The sequence below is a fragment of the Trifolium pratense genome, linkage group LG2 (genome assembly GCF_020283565.1).
Source record: "Trifolium pratense cultivar HEN17-A07 linkage group LG2, ARS_RC_1.1, whole genome shotgun sequence".
Taxonomy (NCBI): domain Eukaryota; kingdom Viridiplantae; phylum Streptophyta; class Magnoliopsida; order Fabales; family Fabaceae; genus Trifolium; species Trifolium pratense.
This window is the reverse complement of record NC_060060.1, coordinates 57,711,498-57,730,990: the sequence shown is the minus strand read 5'-3', so window position 1 is coordinate 57,730,990 and position 19,493 is coordinate 57,711,498. Positions and strand designations below refer to the sequence as shown.

Below are 19,493 nucleotides of genomic sequence, written 5' to 3'. Positions count from 1 at the left end.
CAAGAATAGGTAGAAAACTCCTAAGGAAACCTAGAATTATAAATGTACTATATATATATATCGCAAAATAAAGAGTTATGAAATTTTTACATGTGTGGAAGCCTCTTTTACAATCTGATTCCGTGCTCTATTTATAATGTAGGAGGCTTCAATGATTCAATTAATCAAGTGACCGATCAAATTACATAAAGAAAAAAGGTCGAAATACAGTCAGATACACTGTCACGGTCGTGATGAGATTGACATGGATTGTGGCAGATACATGGGTCAGATTCTACGTTTCGGCTGCTAGTACATGGCTAATCAGTTTTCCTTGATTTTTGCTGCTCTTTAAGCTCCACAAATGCTCATTAAATCCCACTAATATTTGACATCACAATGAGTATATCAGAATCACGGTGATTCACAGTGATTTTGCAAAAACTACACTCTAGCTTCTAGAAAATCATAGTAGGTCATCGTGATTCTTAGACATCCATTGTGATACCAAACATAGCTTCTACAAAGTCACTTGAAACTACTTCAAAGTCTTTGGCTAAGATTAATGACTCTTAAAAGCTCAATTTAAACAAAGGGTAGTAGAGATAGTCCAAAGTATTAAATAAAACATAAAATAACTATAGAGATTAGCTAAATAAAATAGTCATATAATACGCCTATCAAATTTTCTCATGCTTGAACTTTTTTTTGTCCTCAAGCAAAATTTCCTTGATAGAAAAATTAAGCATAATAAAGTTGACATTTGTGATCAAGAAACTTAACATACCAAAATACTAATGCAAGCGTCAGACTAAAATTAGAGTGTTGTCATCAAGGATCCAAATTAGAGTTTAGGGTCCATAAAAGTATAATTTCTCAATGATCGACACTGGCCTTACAAGGTCACTCAAAGTATAACGGGTGAGTTGATTTTTATCTCAAGAATCATCAAAAGCGAAGTTTCTACCATAGATTTTGACCATAAACCGGCTTTGTCCTTAAATTCCTTTGTGAAAACAAGTTTGGTTCAATTGATATTTTTCAAAATAGAGTGGTGAAGTTTCGAAAAAATTTCACATTTTGATTTGAGCATGGTTTTTGACTCACATATACAGACATACAACCCATCTTTTGGGATTTCTCTTAAAATTCGAGTAGTTGCCTTCTTTTTATTTATTCAATTAGTCGTTTAGGGATCTACCGTCTTTTGAGATAAATAACATACGTGTCGGTTTACATATCTTAGTTTGAATAGTTGTGTTTTACTAACTTTCATTCACACACATTTTGTTCTTTTTTGTATGCATTCTTTCATTCACATTATCGGAGTCACTAAATGACCCTTACATAAGTTACATTATTCGCTCAAGTGAAGAAAAGGGAAAGATTTGCATTTTTACTTAATGGCCCTTAATTTTCAAGCCAAAACTTGCTATCGGACCAATCAAATTCAACAACGGCATGGTTAAATTCTTGGCATTTATTCAAAAGCATAAAATTAAACTAAAATGCATAAAAAGATAAACTGCTCTATTCCCATGCTTAAACCAATCATTTTCCCCTATGTTTCAAAATAAAAAGAATTTAAAAGAGAAGGGATAAAAAAAACTCAGAATTAATTTTGATGTCAAATTTAAGTGTTCCATCCCCCACTATATAGTCCACAACCTCAATAGCTACCATTCCATTATCTAGGATAAAGCTGCCAAATACAAAAACTGGTAAATAATTAAAATATCAATCTTTCATTGACAATTGAGAATAATAGCAATATTAGTCAAATTAAGTATAGGAAATGATCTTGTCAATAAATAATTTATATATAAATATTATCTATTTTTGTTTTTCTACTGCTTCAAGGATCTAATTTTATACAATGATGTTAATTTTTATTTTTTTTAATACATATTTCTAATCAAATTATGTATTCATCACTTTTTTAAATTAACTCTTAAAATGTTTTTTTGAAGAAGCTAAATTAATCCACTCAAATTGGCGTCAGAGAAAATCGAACCTCAGATCTCAAGAGGAGCACACTCTCAGATCCCAAGCCAATACCAATGTACCAACCCAAGTGGATTCTCTTAAAATGTTTTTAAAAGTATTTAATTTAACTGAATGAACGTGTAAAAACACTAATTATTATTTTATTGGTAAAAAAATATTGAAAAATTAAATGTGTACACATGTACTTTAAAGAGAGGAAAGAAACAAACAGCAAGAAATTAAGAATTCTCAGTTGGCAGGCAAACACTGCACACAGAACCATATAAGCACATAAAGAGTGATGAATGAAAAAAAGTCAAATTCTTGTTGAACCTTAAAATCATTAAACAAAAAAAATTCCATTTTATTTTTTCTTATTTTCACTATTTTCATTTTTCTCATCCAAATAAAATCACAGTGAAGAAGAAAAAAAAAAAGAGTTACCAAAAAACACAACAAACCTTCTTCCTTCAATTCCATCTTCAACTTTCCTTTTCTTTTATTTTCTTCCTTCAAGATTATATTTTTCTTTGACCCTTTTGCTTTCTTTTTCTCAAACAATTCTTCTTTGACCCTTCAACTTCTTCTTCTAAGTCAATTTCATGTCCTTGTGTTTTGGATCTTAGATCTTTCTTGTCGGTGGTTGATCGGAGTAGATGTCGCCGTCAAATGGGTTACATAACGGCGGTGGAAGTGGTGGTGTTGGTGGTGGTAATGGGTTGAGTTATATTGAACATCATGTTTCAAAATTTGATACTCTTGCTGGTGTTGCTATTAAGTATGGTGTTGAGGTAGAAAATTACAAATTACTATTTTTCTTTTGGTTTTTTATGAATCTATACTTTGAATTTTTCTTAGATATGGTAAAGTTTTTATCTTTTTTCATTTGGGTTTTTAGGGTTTTTTAATTGGGGATTTTGGAGGGTGTAGCAATGTTTTTTTTCAATATATAAAATAATTTATGTTTAGTTCAAAGGGTTTGGTTTGGATGTTTATGAACATGATGAAGATTTTGTGTGTTGTTTTGTGCTTTCCAAAATTTTCTTTTCTATGTGTGTTTTTTATATTTTTTCTGTTTTTTTGTTTTGTTTTCATCTACTAGCAAGTTGATCTTAAAAGACTATTAATTTAAATGAATTAATTTTTTTTTCTATTGATTGATAATGTGTTATTATCAACAAGACAATCATCTACATGAGAGATGTTAAAGTTTTGAGATATGGGTATTGATTATTTGAAGCTTATTTGATTCAATGATTTTAATCCTTTTAAGTTCCATTCTCAATTTTAGGATATTATAGGTGATGAATGGAATGATTATGGATAGGGGGATATGAATATGGATGAAGGTTTATTGGTTTATGGTTTTTAACAATTGTTTTGTTAGATATTAATTTTTTAACAATGGTTTATGGTTACCAACCATTTTTATAGGCAAAATGTATTTTCTTTTAGAATTGTTGTTATATGGAACATTGGAACAGTGTTATCGGTCACGGATGGCAGGCCATGGCAGAAAGCCGAAAAACTGCTATATCCACTATGGCGCTGCCATCCTTCACAAAATGGCCGTGGAGGTTGTAAAAATCCGCTACGCAATCCGCATGGCGCCGCCAATGCCGATATATGATAACACTGATGAAACATAAGATATTTATTGTGTAATGTGGAAAGTGTTGCGGTGTTGACACCATATTTCTTTCAGATCTGTATACCTGTAATTAATTTTTTTGAGATACGAGTGGTCATATAGTACAAGCAAACATCTTAATTCGTCGCTGAATTGGTTACTTAAAGACCTTATTACTTGACGTGATTCCTATGATTTATCGGTTCGGCGCATTCATTCTTCATTTGTTTTTAGCTAAACCTGAAAATTCCGTAAATTCTACCAATGAATGTGCGAATTAAAATTCCTTGTAATAATTCAGGTAGCTGATGTGAAAAGGATGAATGGTTTGGCCACGGATCTCCAAATGTTCGCACTGCAGACATTGAGAATTCCACTACCAGGACGACATCCGCCATCTCCGGTTCCTGATGAACCTGCCAAGTTGAGGTACTATCATATCTATTTAGTTTATTTTCCGCTTGTAATAGTGCAATAACTTCAAATCATTAATCAAGGAAGCTTTTGCAATATCGCCTATGATTTATGTTACAATTGCAAGACAAAAAGGAGGGGTTTTATCGGTTTCAGAATACCACCGAAAGAATACAGAATTAGGTCAAAAGGAGGGGGTTTATTGATTCCATCATACAGAACACGAAACAGAGAATTAGAAATGCAATTAACAAAGCAATCAATCAAGGAAACCTGCCACAGTGTTGTCAATCGCGAAAAATAGCGGTTTACTTAAATTCCTTTATAACCGCCTGCTATTTGACTTCACTATGTACTAAATAACGTATTGCGGAACAATAGCGTTTTATTCCATTTCCGCTACACTATAGCCGTTATTTGACAACACTGTTTTGTAGTTTTCCTTGTGTTTATCCCTCATGTTGCCCGATACTTTTAAGTATGATAAATGTCATAGCTCATGAGTGAGGTTTAAGATAGCAAATGTTCACTTACCAGTTACATTGATTTAAGATTATGTGCCTGATTATAGTTACTTGTTTTATACTGAAACATATTGTAGAGAAAATAGCAGCGAAAGAAGACCTCCACGAATAGGTCAATCTGCGATGAAGGAACCTCTCCAGTCCTTAAGACTGAAACCACCTAAACAGAATATATCTCCAGCTATGACCATATTACAGAAATACTACGGCCTCGATTCGTCGAGTTCCAGAGAAACATCTGGAGAAACTGAAATGGCAATGTATACTTCTTCTACTTCAGATCATTCCAGAGACGAATGGCTTCCAAAACCCTCACCAATTCCAAACCATCATTCCAAGTCAACAAATTTAGTGTTTGATCTACTAACTGGGAACGATGAAGTGTCGGATTATGGGCCTTTTACAGATATCGGTGACGGGGGAGCTGATAAGTCTGATGAGAAATCCGTCCGCAGACGTCAAAAAGCTGACGTTGATAATGGAGGTACTACACCAGAAAAGATTTTCAAAGAAGGCAATAATAGTAATGGATCGAACGGTTCTTCCACTGGAAAAACATTTTCCATGAGGCCAAAATCAGCCAGTCGAGCCTCGCTGTTTTCTGAGACAGAATCAGGATGGTTAGATTCTATTCCAGTAGGGTTAGGAGAATCCATATTTACCGATGGACTTTCTGGAGTGCGCAAATCATCAAGCGCATCAAGCCTCAGAGAGCAGGAAAAGTATAATTCAGCAGCAACAGCCTGGCCGACCATTTCCAAACCTATCTTTGATGGCTTACCTATCCCAATAACTGGCCGCAGAAGCAAAACTGCCCTTGATTAGTGTAAAATTAGTTCTCTTTGAAGCAAATTATTTTTTGACATTAAACAAACACAAATTTCAACAACTTGCAACTCTTCTCGGTTAGTAAACCGGAGAAAAAATGTAAAAAAAAACAAAAAACAAATTACACGCGTAGGATATTTATTCCAGGCATAGGACAAAAAGGGGTTGAAAATCTCGGACTGAGATTAAGAAAGGATGCAGCAGTAGCAACTGAGGAAAAGATGCATGAAAAAGTTCTGCAACTGGTTTTTCAAATGTTACAATAATATACAATGGTCATTCATTCCATCAAGATTTTAAGAGTTATTTACAGATTGATAGTTTCTTTTGTTAAATGATTGAATCAAGTGAAAGTCATTCTGTTCAGTGGTTAATTGTATCATGTTGTCATAATTGAATACATTATGTAAGTATTTATGATTTTTTTTTTTTCACCTTGAGACCATTTATACCGTAATACCATTTAAATTTGTAAACATATTACATTGGCATTCTACTAGGTCTATGTCTTATATTACTCAATTAAATTTGTTCTTGTACCCTTATTGATTCATGAGGGTGTATTAACTTTCATCTTTCTAAAAGTATCAAACCATCGTTCTGATTTTGATATCTTGTTCTGGTTTTAGTATTGCTATAACCAAATGTCCTAAATTCTAATAATTGGTGTTTTTGAGCAAATAATTGACAAGTTGATCTTTGCATGCATCTCAGATTCAAATATACTATAAGGGCTCTCTGTCAGTGTTCATATTTCAGGGCATGGTAGGACATGCATGGTTGGTAGATAACTGAATTTATTTTAAACATGTGATAGGAGGTTTAATTTTTGTTCTCTTTTATATATATACAATTAAAATTTTAAGTGAGTTGGGTTTCAGCGAGTCACTGAAATTAAGAAATCCTCAAGGCTTAGCTAGTGTTTACCGAGGTATTTACATATTATCCAGCGAGGTCTTCACATCGGCAACGAAATTTAAATCCATGTGTTCTTGTGGAATTTAAGCTATAAATTATTGCCAACTGAACCAATTTATGTTGACATTAGAGGTTTTGACAGAAATGAATCTCTTAAATGAATCTCAATGTTTCTACTCTCTAGAGTAGTCATAGTTTCTAATTAATTGACAAACAATGACCTCACCCAAATTGTAGTCATGAATATGTGGAATAAAACAATGTCTGTATTTATGCATGAAGTGCAATGATAAGTACATTTTGACATGAATGTGTTTTCTCAAGACCCTTCTTTTTAACCATTGTTTTCTCAAGACCCTAGAAACAAGTTAATGTAGGATTATTTAATGGTGATTATTAGTAAGAATGCTTATTTTAGTGGTTTAGAAGCAATGGTAAACAACTCTATTTGCAACTAATTGTAATGTAGGGATTATCTCACATGGGTGTTCCTCCTTTCTTTAGCACATGATAATGACAATGCACATGATTGATTGAGTCACATTGCCGACATATTGAAAATGATGTTTTACTAGAGAATCTCTAGGTTTTTGTTAGATTGGTATTTTTTCCATAAGATACGCTCTATGCTTGCATGTATATTTTACTTTTTTCAATAATTGTACGGATATTTTGTGTCAAAGAAATCATTAGATCAGATTTTAATTGGGTGGTCTATGACCTTTTGGTGTTTCCACACAGCATGTCAAGTTTTGTTATAAGATTGAGATTTACAAGAAAAAACAATATGGTCGAGAAAACAATTATTTTCTAAACCATTAAATGAGAGGGGCATTATTGACAAAATATTGTCTGGCACAATGAAAATAATATAAAATTTATTCTAATCCCATCATGTTGTACAATATTTTACTTTGTTAGTGTATCAAATTAAAATTTTCTTTTAGACGAGTGTTATTGTGACTACCTTTATAAGTAGTCCATCATGAACTAAATCTTAAAATTATCATAAATTTTAACAACGGTCAACAATTCTCTTTAAAATTTTTTTTTAAACAAGTCAAAATGAGATAATTCTCTTTAAAAAATTATCATTCTTCTAATCTTTATATCAATTTAATACAAGTCATATATTTATTTTTGTTGTTTTAATCAAAACGGAATCAATTAAGTTATTTTATTTCAATTGTAAAATATTTATTAATTTATACTTCCAAATAATGTATGTCAAAATTAAAATTTTAAATATGTTTTTTAGTTCAGTCTACGATAGAATACTTAATAGTAGTGGTACATCACAAAATTTTCCTCTTAAATGATCCATATGAAAGACATAGTTGGGAGGGAGACATAATTATTGAATAAAAAATATTCTCTCTATTCTTTTTTAAGTGTCGTTTGAAAATATGTATCCCTATTCATATAATTTACTTTGATTGTAATTTTTTATTGATATATAAAAATAAATATCAAAACATAAATATTAGCATATAAGATGTTCAATTTGTCTCGCTAAGTATTTTAAAAATATTAAATTTTCATAATTTTTTATAATAGATAATTAAGAATATTAGTGATCAAAATTGTGTATTGACATGTATGCATAAATCTATCCTACTGTACATTTAATGTAATGATATGTAAATTGGCTATTTTTTGAAAGAAATCTTTTCTTTTTTTTTTGGTACAAAAAGAAATCTTTTTTCTATTATATAAAAAAATTATAATAACTATTATTTATCAAAACTTTCAAAAAATAGTCAACATTAAATAGTATTTTTTTTATGGAAAAATGTAAAAAATTAGTGTAATGCTTTTTTCTTTTTTAAATATCATTTTTTTTCAATTGCTTACTCCATACAACGAGGCATGTCAAACCCAACATCACTAATTTCAAACAAAATATGAGCCTCTCCTGTATGAATCATGAAAAGCAATTGGCGCCGAGCATATATGTTAAATTGTGCAATCGGCAAACTATAAAGTATAATCTAAAAATCCATAAAATTACCTTAACTGAATTCTACATATAAATACTTCAAAAATAGTCCACAATCTAAATATTGCTAACAGATTTTCAGCTCTCAAGTTCTCACTAGAAATCTATCATTTCCCGCATAAGAAAAAAAAAAGTTCTTTTTAGTTTTTGCTTTTTTGTTTTGTTTTGGGGGAGGTGAGGTGAGGTGAGGTTAGACTTACCACCTGTTTTTAGGTGGTTTCACTTTATAAATACGAACTATCCAATTCTGGGTAGTAAACGCCTCCTCCAAGTACTCCAGTTTTATGTCTTTATTTCCAATTTCAACGCCTCTGGCGCGATCATACCTGCCATTCCAAGAAACAAGTGATTACAAACAAAAGAGGTACATCACTTCAAACAGAACAAAAAACATGCATACACACAATATTCATGTTTATTAATGTCTTTGAACAAAACTTATAATCATACTCCTAGGCATTTGAAAGGGAAGGTCAACAATGTTGCAAAGAAACACCAACATTGAAAATTGAACAGGTTTGAAACAAGGCTGAAATTTGAACTCAAGAGTCAAGACATCTCAATCTTACTGTCTACTACACAGATTATTACACGAGGTTTTGCGTTTTCCCATAATGGGAATGATGGAATACACCAACTCGTGCACAATGTAGGCCTTCTTACCTCATTCTTTGATGAATAAACTATATCAAACAAAAATAATCAGAAACCTATATAAAAAATTCAAAAAATTGACAACATTGGGTAGTTTTAAGTTTAACAAGCGATGACTCCCAATCCCATATGGTTAATTAAGAGTTATGCATTCATCGCATTCCCTTTGTTGAGATAACAGTGATGCATAATTGCATTTCCCACTTTTACACCAGACGCTAGTTGCATAGCAAGGATATATCAACAATTGATCATTCTAGTGTTATTATATAGTATGGGGATCCTGTTAATAAGGACACCTAGATTCTATGGTGTGCCAAGTGCCATTGTTAAAATTATGTTAAGTTATCAACAATAAGGGATATGGAGCTTACCCAGGTGGTTTGCCATATTCTGTTGTCAGCTCTCCAAACCGATAATAAGACAGCTTGTACCTAACAATAAAAGATAAAGAGAAATATAATTAAATCATGTTTAAATTCATCATGTGTCTGTACATTCAATATGAACATCCGCTAACAATATTATTCTGAAGTTCTGACCACCTTCCACTTTTATTCCATTTTACTGAGCTTAAAAATAATAGCACCTGATTCAAACTGGGGGAGTACAGAGTACTAGATAATGTCAAACACCCTAGCCATAGACCTATTTTAGAGGAGTGGAAGGAAATTATAGGAATTCCAACCTAGTTAAGCTGGGTAGCAAAGTCCAACTTTTTACATAGTTATTCTATAAACTAATGATCCAGTCAAATTTAGTCTATAACACTATTTTCATTCCAAGCCCAAACAAGACCTGTATTACATACAAATTTGCTGGGACATCAACAATAATTCAAATGTGAAGCCCAATTAATAGTGCTAAGAAACTTACATGAGACAGTTCAACATCTTTGGAGCTGCACCTTTATCTACACGGTACTCTCCATTGACGAGGTAATCAGGTTCCTTTATTACAGGAAAAACTCCGCCGCCAATTCTCACCATCCATAGAAATCTAGACAAAAATTAAGAATATGTTATAAAAATACTGGAAGCATTGTATCAGAGAAGATAAAGGATGAGGAAAGACTAAACAACAATATACAAACTTTTGAAGATGAAACTGACCAGTCCCCTAACAGGAAAAAATAACAAGTAATGTTACCAATACAACTCTTGCAAGTGGCTCAAAACAAAAATGACGGCAGTAACAACACTTGCAATTTTTAAATAGTCAGAAACTAAAATGAAACCACCTGTGCAAGTGTTATCTAGACTCTAGAGCTGTGAATACAATAGGTGTATATAGAATTTATCATAAAGAAATGAAATCATGCATTAGGTACAAATAATGAATGTAAAAGGACAATATATAACTTAAGATGGGCTTACTTATTAATATCATCAGAGGAATAACCGGTAACACCTCCAAACACGACTAACACATAGTCAACATCAAGCGATCTCATTATGTCATAAGCCTCATCCTCATAAGATGACATTGCACGCCCAACAGTTGCAATGTGTGTATTGTTCCAGGTGTTGTTGTCAACAATAACTGTTCTGTTTCCCATGGCAGTGATTTGATAACCATAATCCCACCATGACATCACCTTGGCATCTGGTGCAGTGTTCTGGCGAAGCCAAAAGTAAGCCTCACGATAATCATCAAAGATGACCCTCTGGCCGTGGGCACCTCTTGCAGCCAAGACAATTGAGGGAGATGAGTATGCCTCAGATGTAACCCAAGTACAGTGAATAGCATATCTACTGAGAAGATAAAAGGCACCGAGAAGTAACACCACAGCACCGTTCTTTTGGAAAGGCTGGGAGTTATCAATTACACCCTGCATGTAAATAACCATATACAGTATGAAAATTGTATTACCACAATAGTCGAATTGAAAACAGTTCATTGCAGAAATCAATGGATAGAAACACAATTCTAATGCAATACTTAATACTCTAGTTGGCAAAAGCTGAACTAATTAAGTCAAAAAAATATTGCATAGCAATTGTCGTGAAAGAACATGACTATTATCATATTCATACCTACTGCAGCATACCCATGAGAGTAATTATATCATCATTGGATAATATCAAGCAACAACTGATTCATCTTTTTCTATAAGTACTGAAAGGAGCTTAGACATAATGGATAAGCAAAAATACTAGTAGCATATGAATAAAATATGCACGGGAAGAAAATAAAATTTAAAACAGTAGAATGCAACTATTGTGAAAAAGCCTTTTGCTCAACTAGTTACTTAAAAAATCCTAACCTTAGAAGAACCTTTTGAAGCACTAGTTCCTTTACCAGAACCACTTTGTAGGGTTTGGACTTTTGCCCTCACAACCCGAGTCAAGTTCTTCACAGTGGCAGAAACTGCAATAGCACTAATGAGGCATACAGCGGGTGTAGCAACAAGAATTAGTCGAACCATAACACCAGCAAAGTACATGCTTGTAAGACCATACATCACTATGAAGATTGTGGCATCTGACAAGCGCTTGAAGCAAAAATAGAGCCCAGCAGGGAAAAGGAACAGCAATATATGAAAATCAAACATGAAGGATGACCAAGCAGTAGGCTGATGCTCAGAGACAGAAGCAATAATTGGAATATGATCCTTAGCATATGTTGGATCGAGCAAGGAATAAAACCTTCCGGTCCATGGTGATATGTAACCAGATGCCGTGCCTACTCCCAAGGCAATGGCACCAACACTAACTGCACCAGTTACAGTGATCCTCAAAAATGCTTGAAACAATTTTACATCTCCAAGCAAATGCTTTACCCAGTCCAAAAAGAAAAACACCTGAAAAAACAATCCAAATGTCAGAGCCACAAGATAAATGCTGATACAGTAGCATCCACAGTAAACAAACATCACATTATTTGCAACAACAAAAACCAACTTCTACTACCACAAAGCAAATCACCAACTAGGAAAACACACCCAATTAAGAACATATAATTGTTTACATAAATAAACCACCACCCGCAAATGTAAAACAAGGAAACAATATATAACTTACAAATAATCAGAATTTTCTTTCTTTGGTTTCTCATGGTATACCCCACCCAATAGATGAGAAAGATATTGAAACCAAGGTTCAATCCTAACTCTCTTTTAGTTTCTTTTTCATATCCATGAATCCGAATATAAACCCCATGCATCATGCTTACCCATTCAACTTTAACCAACACATATTGAAACTATCCAAATTTGAATTGCTTCTAGCTTATGGAAGCTTACCAACTAAAATAATTTTATGATTTTTCATTCACAAAAAAGTGCTCATAAAACTTGAAAGTTTATGAGAAGTCAATCTTTAGATATTAATTTTAAAAGGGCATCCCAATGCACGAGCCTACAACCACGTGGAGTCTTAGAGAGGATAGATATCCGCATATAGGCTGATTTTAACTCAAACTATTGTCTAAAAACTCGTTAAACAGAGTTTAATGGTGATGCGCTGTCGCTATAATCCAATGAGAGAACTCATGATATTGCCATGTAAGCCCACATTGTAACGGTAATTTCAAAACAACCGAAAAATGCTGGATTCTTATTGGACGTCAGTATAAAACAGCACATGTCCTCTTTTCTCTTAACATATATTATTTCATATGTGCTTATTAGAAAACAAATTTAATGCAACAACAAACTTGTAATTAAATTATTCATCGTTAAAAACAAATTAACATCATCGCAAGTACGAACAAACAACAACAACAACAACAACAACAAAATGCATGCAATGCAATGAGGAATTAACCTGAAGCAAGAAAAAGACACCCATAGCAGCCATATGTTCTCCAGATTGAACATGTTGAAACCCAACAAACCTAATCTGCATAGCAAGCAACATTCCCAAAACATACATACAATTATAAGCAACATAAAGTCTCAATGAATATCTTCCAGTTACCAACAACACCAACACATAAAGTGGCACCAAATTGATGATAAACACATAACCACCCCAAGCTGAAACCATATAGAAATAACCAAAAGCCGAAGCCAAAGACCACGATAACGATCCAGTATTAACAGCTTTCACAAACAGATAAAAAGTTAACAACAATGCAAAAATCGCAACTCCTTCATTATCATAAGATCCAGCAACCGATCTGGAAATGTAACCAGGACAAATCGCAATCAACGCTGCCGCAACAATCCCCGCACCTGAATCCCAAACTTCTTTACCAAAGAAGTAAGCGACAATAGCAGTATTCGACGCGAAAAATGGCGCCGTTAGAACACAGACTTCACGGATATGAACGGCGAATCGGAGGAAATGGAGGATTTTGTATAACGCGGCGGCGGTGAGCATAAGACCGGGATAAAGTGTACCGCCGATGATTCTACCGAGTGGATACCATGAATCTGAGTCAAACCAGTTCCAAAACTCGGAGAAACCGTGTTCTGTGAGGTAAAGCGTTGTGCGGTAGTTGAAATATGGGTCGAATTCATGGATCATGGATTCGTAACGAAGAACACTGAAGAGACGAGTGATGAATGCGAGGATGTAGATTAAACCGAGAGTTGTGACACGAATTAGAAGCTCTTGTTGTTTTGTTTTGAGTTTTAGGGTTTTGGGAAGGGAATTGAGTAGATCTTGTGCCATTGATGGAGGTGAGGTTGGTGTTGAGGTGGTTACTGCCATTGTTCTTGTTGATGATGATGAGAAATTGGTGTTTTTAGGGTTTTGGGATTTTCATGGAAAATGGGGATTTTCTCGGGAAAATGTGGGGAGAAAATGAGAGTGGGTGAGAGTGAGAGTGTGGATCTGGTTGTGAGTGCGGGGAAGATGAGAGCTAAGAGAAGAGAAGAGAAAGATGAACATAAAAGTCAAAAGTCAATTTTGGAAAATTTTATTCATTTATTTAATATAACAAGTACTATGTATTTTCTATGCCTTACCAAGAAAAAAAAAAGTAATATTTTCTATTTTATTTTTTTAGCAACTATTTTCTATGCAAAAATTAATTATATAAATTTATTAAAAAATTATGTATCTAATCTATGAACTATGATGCAGACTATATATAACTTTTTTTCTTTGATAGGAAAGACTTTTTCAATTAATTTAAAAAGAGTCGGAAAAAAAAGTTGGAATAAAAAGAGTCAATTTTTACTTATATATGAAATCGAATAGAGTATAAATTTCACAATCTCGACATATAGTATGTTCTATTCTAACATTGTATAGGATATTGATTTTGATCTTAAGCTAAATAATGTATGGGTACTTGAGAAATATTAAAGAAAAACAATTAAAATTTAGAAAAGTGAATATTCACATATTATGTGAATATATATATATATATATATATATATATATATATATATATATATATATATATATATATCGTTACACGGTTTGAGTGAATGATTGGTCCACAAAAAGTTTGTCTTTTAGATTTATTGTAAAGTTGATGTATATAGACAATATTATATGGTCTAGATATATTAACTTTACAATCAATCTAGAAAGTAAACTTTCTCTTATATATAGGACTGGAGAGAGTATAATATAGTCCAAATACATTAATTTTCCAATTAACCTAAAAAGTAAAGATTCTCTTATAATTAGGACATGAGGTAGTAATATACTATGTACCACGGTACCGATGAATTCACCTTGCGAAACATGACAGAGAAACAACCAAGCAATTCATTTGCCAACTGTTAATATTGGAAAGGAGGATATCCACTTTTGAACTCTAACCTACGAATATATCATAATAGTACCTCATCCGTCCCAAAATATAAGTAAATATGAGTCAAAGAAATTTAATGTATTTGATTAAAAATTTGGACCAAATACATTCACTTTTGTTGACCTACTTTTACTTATATTTTGGGACGGAGGAAGTAGGAAATTAGGAATAATAGGATAGGATATGATGAGGTATATTAGTGGTTAAAAAAAAAAGAGGTATCTAAATTCTAAAGTAATCTCAAAAGAAAATGAGAAAGGTTCTATTTCTTTTTGTTTTTATTTGTAACAAAAACGGTTAAGATTCAGAAAATAATTTTTTCTGACCCCGTTTAACAATAATTATGTATTTTTGGTTAAGTATTACATGTAATAGTGTGAATTTGATTGTAATTTTTTTATTAAATAATTTTGTGTGGTCCATTAACCTCCTCCTTCTTCTTCTTCTTCTATCAGTATTTTAAATATATTTTTTCCAAATTATTTTCTACATTATGTTAAATGATGCATGTTGTCTATTAAATTTGATATTTTTTTTATTATTGTCGTGAAGTGTTAAGATCTAATTCCAAATACACGATCAACTTGATTATCTAAGTTACTTTACAAGGAGAATTGGTTAATGACATTGACATTTACCATTACCATTAAGTAATGTGGACCGTTTATAAAGTTTAATAGATGCTTTCTTAAGGATTATTATGGGGGAAGATTCTGACAATAGTAGGCAGAGACTCTAATGACCAAATATTTCCAATTCAATTGGATGTTGCTGATGTTATTATTTCCTCTATTTTTGAAGCTGAACAACAGAAAAAAAATTATTGGAGACAAGTGCCCATAAGAAAGCCATTGGATGGACTTTAGCTGACATCTGTGGGATTAGCCTGCCCATGTTGCATATGATACTATTAGAAGATGGAGTGAAACCAGTTAGGCAACCACAGAGGGGACTTAACTTAACCTCATGTTTTTAGAGGTTGTGAAAAAAGAAATGTCCAAGTTTTTTCGAGTTGGGATCAGGGACGGAACTAGGTACTGATCAAAAGGGGCAGCCGTCATCCTTTATATATATACTACTACTATACTATCCTTGTGCATACATATACCGCCACCCCTACCATTAATTTTTTTTCCATAGTTTGCCACCCTTCTCTTTTGTCCACTCATTCTTTTATAGAGAGGTTATAAAATAATACTACTATATTTGTTAATTATTTTAATTTAACCCACTAACCAGTAAATAAATAATCAACTTGTTCACCAAGTCTATTCCTATAAGTAGTTTAGTTTCTTTTAGAAAAAAGAGTATATTTAATTAACTTAATAAAAGTTGTCATGTCCTCAATATTTTTATTTGGTTTTCACCACTTATATCTGATCCATTAGAGCATCTCCAATAAGAGTATCTAAGAGAGTTTCATAGACTAATGATACGGTACCTTATTTTTTATGATACGGTACCTTATTTTTTTTATTATTGGAGTTTCATGATGTGGCACATAGGGTATCAAAATTGATGATACCAGTACCTTAAATAAGGTACCGTATCATCAATTTAATGTTATTATTAACTTTCGTGTATGTCAAAATATTACCGTTGATATTTAATGGTCGGATCTTCTTTTTCTTTTTTTACTATAGGAATGTTTTATTTCTTTATTGTCTTTTCATTTCATAAGTTTTCATTCAATTTCGTTTCTTCAACAAGAGTGCAGAAAAAAAAAAAAATCTTCTTGTAGTTGGATGTTAATTTGATAATATTTCATATTATCAAATTCATTTTTGTTGCTTCTTGGTCAAGTAACTTCGTATCTTCAGGTTTTTGCTTGTATTTGGTCTTCAATTACTACTACAACTATTATAAAATAATACTAAGAACATCATATAAATTCCTGTCATCAGCAACACTTTGAAAGAGAAGAAGAAAGAACACAAAATATTATTTATTCAGTTCGGTCCAATAATGACTTATGTCTGGAGGAGAGAGCAGTCATCTGTTTCACTATATCAATGAGTTTTGTTACAAGAGGATTCCAAAATCTATTACAAGAATTAGCCTTCAGTGTCAATTCTATAATTTTCTCGAATCTTTACCTGTGAGCAAGAGACTCAATGATTTAGTATTTCCCAAGGTGAATATAATAACCCTTTGTCCACCTCTAAAATTATATCAAGAGAAAACTCATTTGTTCTCTCTCCAAAAATCTAACTTGAATGTTGGTGGCAAATCCTTATTTTCGCTCTTTGCTCACTTGCTCTCTTATTTTTGTATGCATATATACAAGCCTTAAATGTTGGAATAAATTTGCCTTTAAAAGAAACATAATCAAAACAGATTTTCACTCTTTGCTCACTTGCTCTCTTATTTTTCTATATGCATATACTTATAGAAAAATACAAGCCTTAAAAGTTGGAATAAATTTGCCTTTAAAAGAAATGCACAAGGTTCTTATGTTGTGCATGGTGGATAAGTGGTCACAGAGACGGACAGAAGTAAGGGCTGGGTGTGGCTAAAGCCACACCAGATTTTTCAATTTTTTTTTTTTTTTTAAAAAAATATATATAGAGTGAAAGAGAAAAAAAATTCAAAATAGAACTTTCTCTTCCTCTTCACCCTATTTCTTTCTCTTCCTCTTCACGGTCACTCATCTTCACATCCTCCTCCATAATCGCCGGCGCCATCCACCTTCTCCGACCACTCATCTTGACATCGTCTTCCACAAAAGGTATGTTTTTCTAATTTGCTTCCAATTTTCAAACCCTAAAATTAAAAACCTTAATTTCACCCTTATTTTTTTTGGATTCATATTTTATATGTTATGAACTTCTGATTCAGCTTATTATGATCCTTGTTTTGTGACTGTGTTGTGTGTTGTGTGTGGGTTTCAGTTTCAGTTCTATTTCTGTTTCTGATATTTTATATGTTATTGTTTTGTGACTGTGTTGTGTGTTGTTTTGTGCTTTTGATGTACATAGCGTGTAACCATACTCCCTCAAAATGAGTAAAGAGTCTGCTATGTAACAAAATGAGTGATGAATGGTTAAATAACCGTCTTGTAACTCTTATAGAAAGAGATGTTCTTGCAACAATTGATAATGATGTCATTTTAGATCATTTTCAACAAATGGATGGTAGACGGTTTTCGTTGTAAATGTGTATTTCTCTCTACTATTAGTTTCAACTTTTGTATCAAGAACAAGTGCCTGCTGCTCCTAGTTTTTTGCTGCTATTTTCTGCTCTGTTTTCCTGTATTGCATCACAGATGGGCTAAACTGTTCTGCTCCTAGTACGAGGTATTTTTGCTGCTCCTGCTAATTTTTGCTGCTATTTTCTGTTCTGGCCTGGTTCCTGCCCTTTTATTTATTTTTATTCTCTGTACTTTGATGTTCTAACACTTCTTGTGCTGGTGCACTGCTTCAATTTTTAGCCAGTTCAAAAAAATACATTTGTTATGAACTATTTCTAGAGAATAACTAGAATAGAGAAGAAGGAGAGAAAGGGAGAAGAGAAAGGAATAAACTATTGTATTGTTCTATTCAAGGTGTGTGTTTTACATTGTGAGATAGTCATATATATAGGAGATTACATGGGCCAAGAATATGGGCCTAGACAAATGGACATCCACATCTATATTATTCATAACACTCCCCCTTGAATGTCCATCGATGATATGCTTCATTAAAACCTTACTATTAAAAACCCAGTGGGAAAAATCATAGTGAAGGAAAAAGAGTACAACATCTTTTGTGTGTGAACTGCCTCGTTAAAAACCTTACCAGGAAAACCCAGTGGGACAAAACCACGGTGAAGGGAAAAAGAGTGCAGAACATATTTATATCTCCCCCTCATAAAGACAATTGTATATGAGACGAAGAAACTCAAATAATCTTATGTAGTTGTAGTAGTTGCTCAAAAGTTTTACTTGAAGTTGACTTTGTAGAAAGACTTGTCTTATCTTCTTGATCATATACTCTTCTCCAAATATGTAGTTTGTGCGACATTATCTTCATGTTGAATCGTTGCAAGAACCCTTTAGAAGAAAACTCACAAATTCTTGTATCTGATGAATCATATACTTCAACCAAATCACATTCTTGATTTATCTTCTATAGTGCTCATCTTTCCTCATCATTTTGTTTCATGAGATTGTTATTGTTGTTTGTTTCATAGATCTCCATGAGTAATTGTACTTCTTCATGTGAACATATAGTTTGTTTGTGATCTATACCTTTACGAGGATTAAACAAATTACCTGCATATCTAAAATAGTAAAGTATATACTGATATATTGACAACAAATAATAGGTTAACAATGTATTTGTCCCCATTAGAACCAAAATGTGGTGCTTCAGGACCAATTAGTTCTTCACCATTTACTCGAACTCTAAAATGGCATTTGTTTACATCGACGATCTTACAAAAATTAGGGTACGTAATTGATCTCATAGAATCATTTTAGAACCTTTTGTATATAAGCTTCATGATTCACAAAATATTCTTCAAATACTTATTTTGTAATAAATGACAATATCTCAAGCTCTTTGGAAGTCTCTTGATGATACAATCTTAAACAAATTTATTGCCAAATATTTTCTTAAAATGAACAAATTGTCATTTTCATATTTCTCACTTGGAAATATTCAACATGCATATAGATGTTGCTCGAGTATATAAGGAGACTTATTCATCTTTATTAAGTCATCTCTCCAATATATATGTGTCTTACGAAAATTAAATCCTTCTGGGATTTTCATATAATTATCATTATCAAGTGAGCTAGTCAAATACGTTAAAACACATATTTCACATAAATTGAGTATTTCATATGCTACTCAACTTAATT

General features: G+C 32.5%; 2 protein-coding genes across 2 annotated transcripts; one reads left to right on the top strand and one right to left on the bottom strand.

Annotated features, from left to right (window-relative positions):
* Positions 1-2,198: 2,198 nt before the first annotated feature.
* On the top strand, positions 2,199-5,936 carry LOC123908446. Its single transcript, XM_045959087.1, has 3 exons — positions 2,199-2,756; positions 3,897-4,024; positions 4,611-5,936. The coding sequence occupies exons 1-3, from the start codon at positions 2,622-2,624 to the stop codon at positions 5,356-5,358; spliced, it is 1,011 nt and encodes a 336-aa protein (XP_045815043.1). The 5' UTR covers positions 2,199-2,621; the 3' UTR covers positions 5,359-5,936.
* Positions 5,937-8,456: 2,520 nt separating this feature from the next.
* LOC123907326 (dolichyl-diphosphooligosaccharide--protein glycosyltransferase subunit STT3B) lies at positions 8,457-13,889 on the bottom strand. Its single transcript, XM_045957537.1, has 6 exons — positions 12,700-13,889; positions 11,199-11,735; positions 10,309-10,763; positions 9,809-9,931; positions 9,307-9,366; positions 8,457-8,604 (listed from the first exon to the last, which is right to left on the bottom strand). Exons 1-6 carry the CDS (start codon positions 13,588-13,590, stop codon positions 8,475-8,477), a joined length of 2,196 nt encoding a protein of 731 aa, XP_045813493.1. The 5' UTR covers positions 13,591-13,889; the 3' UTR covers positions 8,457-8,474.
* Between the last annotated feature and the right edge of the window lie 5,604 nt (positions 13,890-19,493).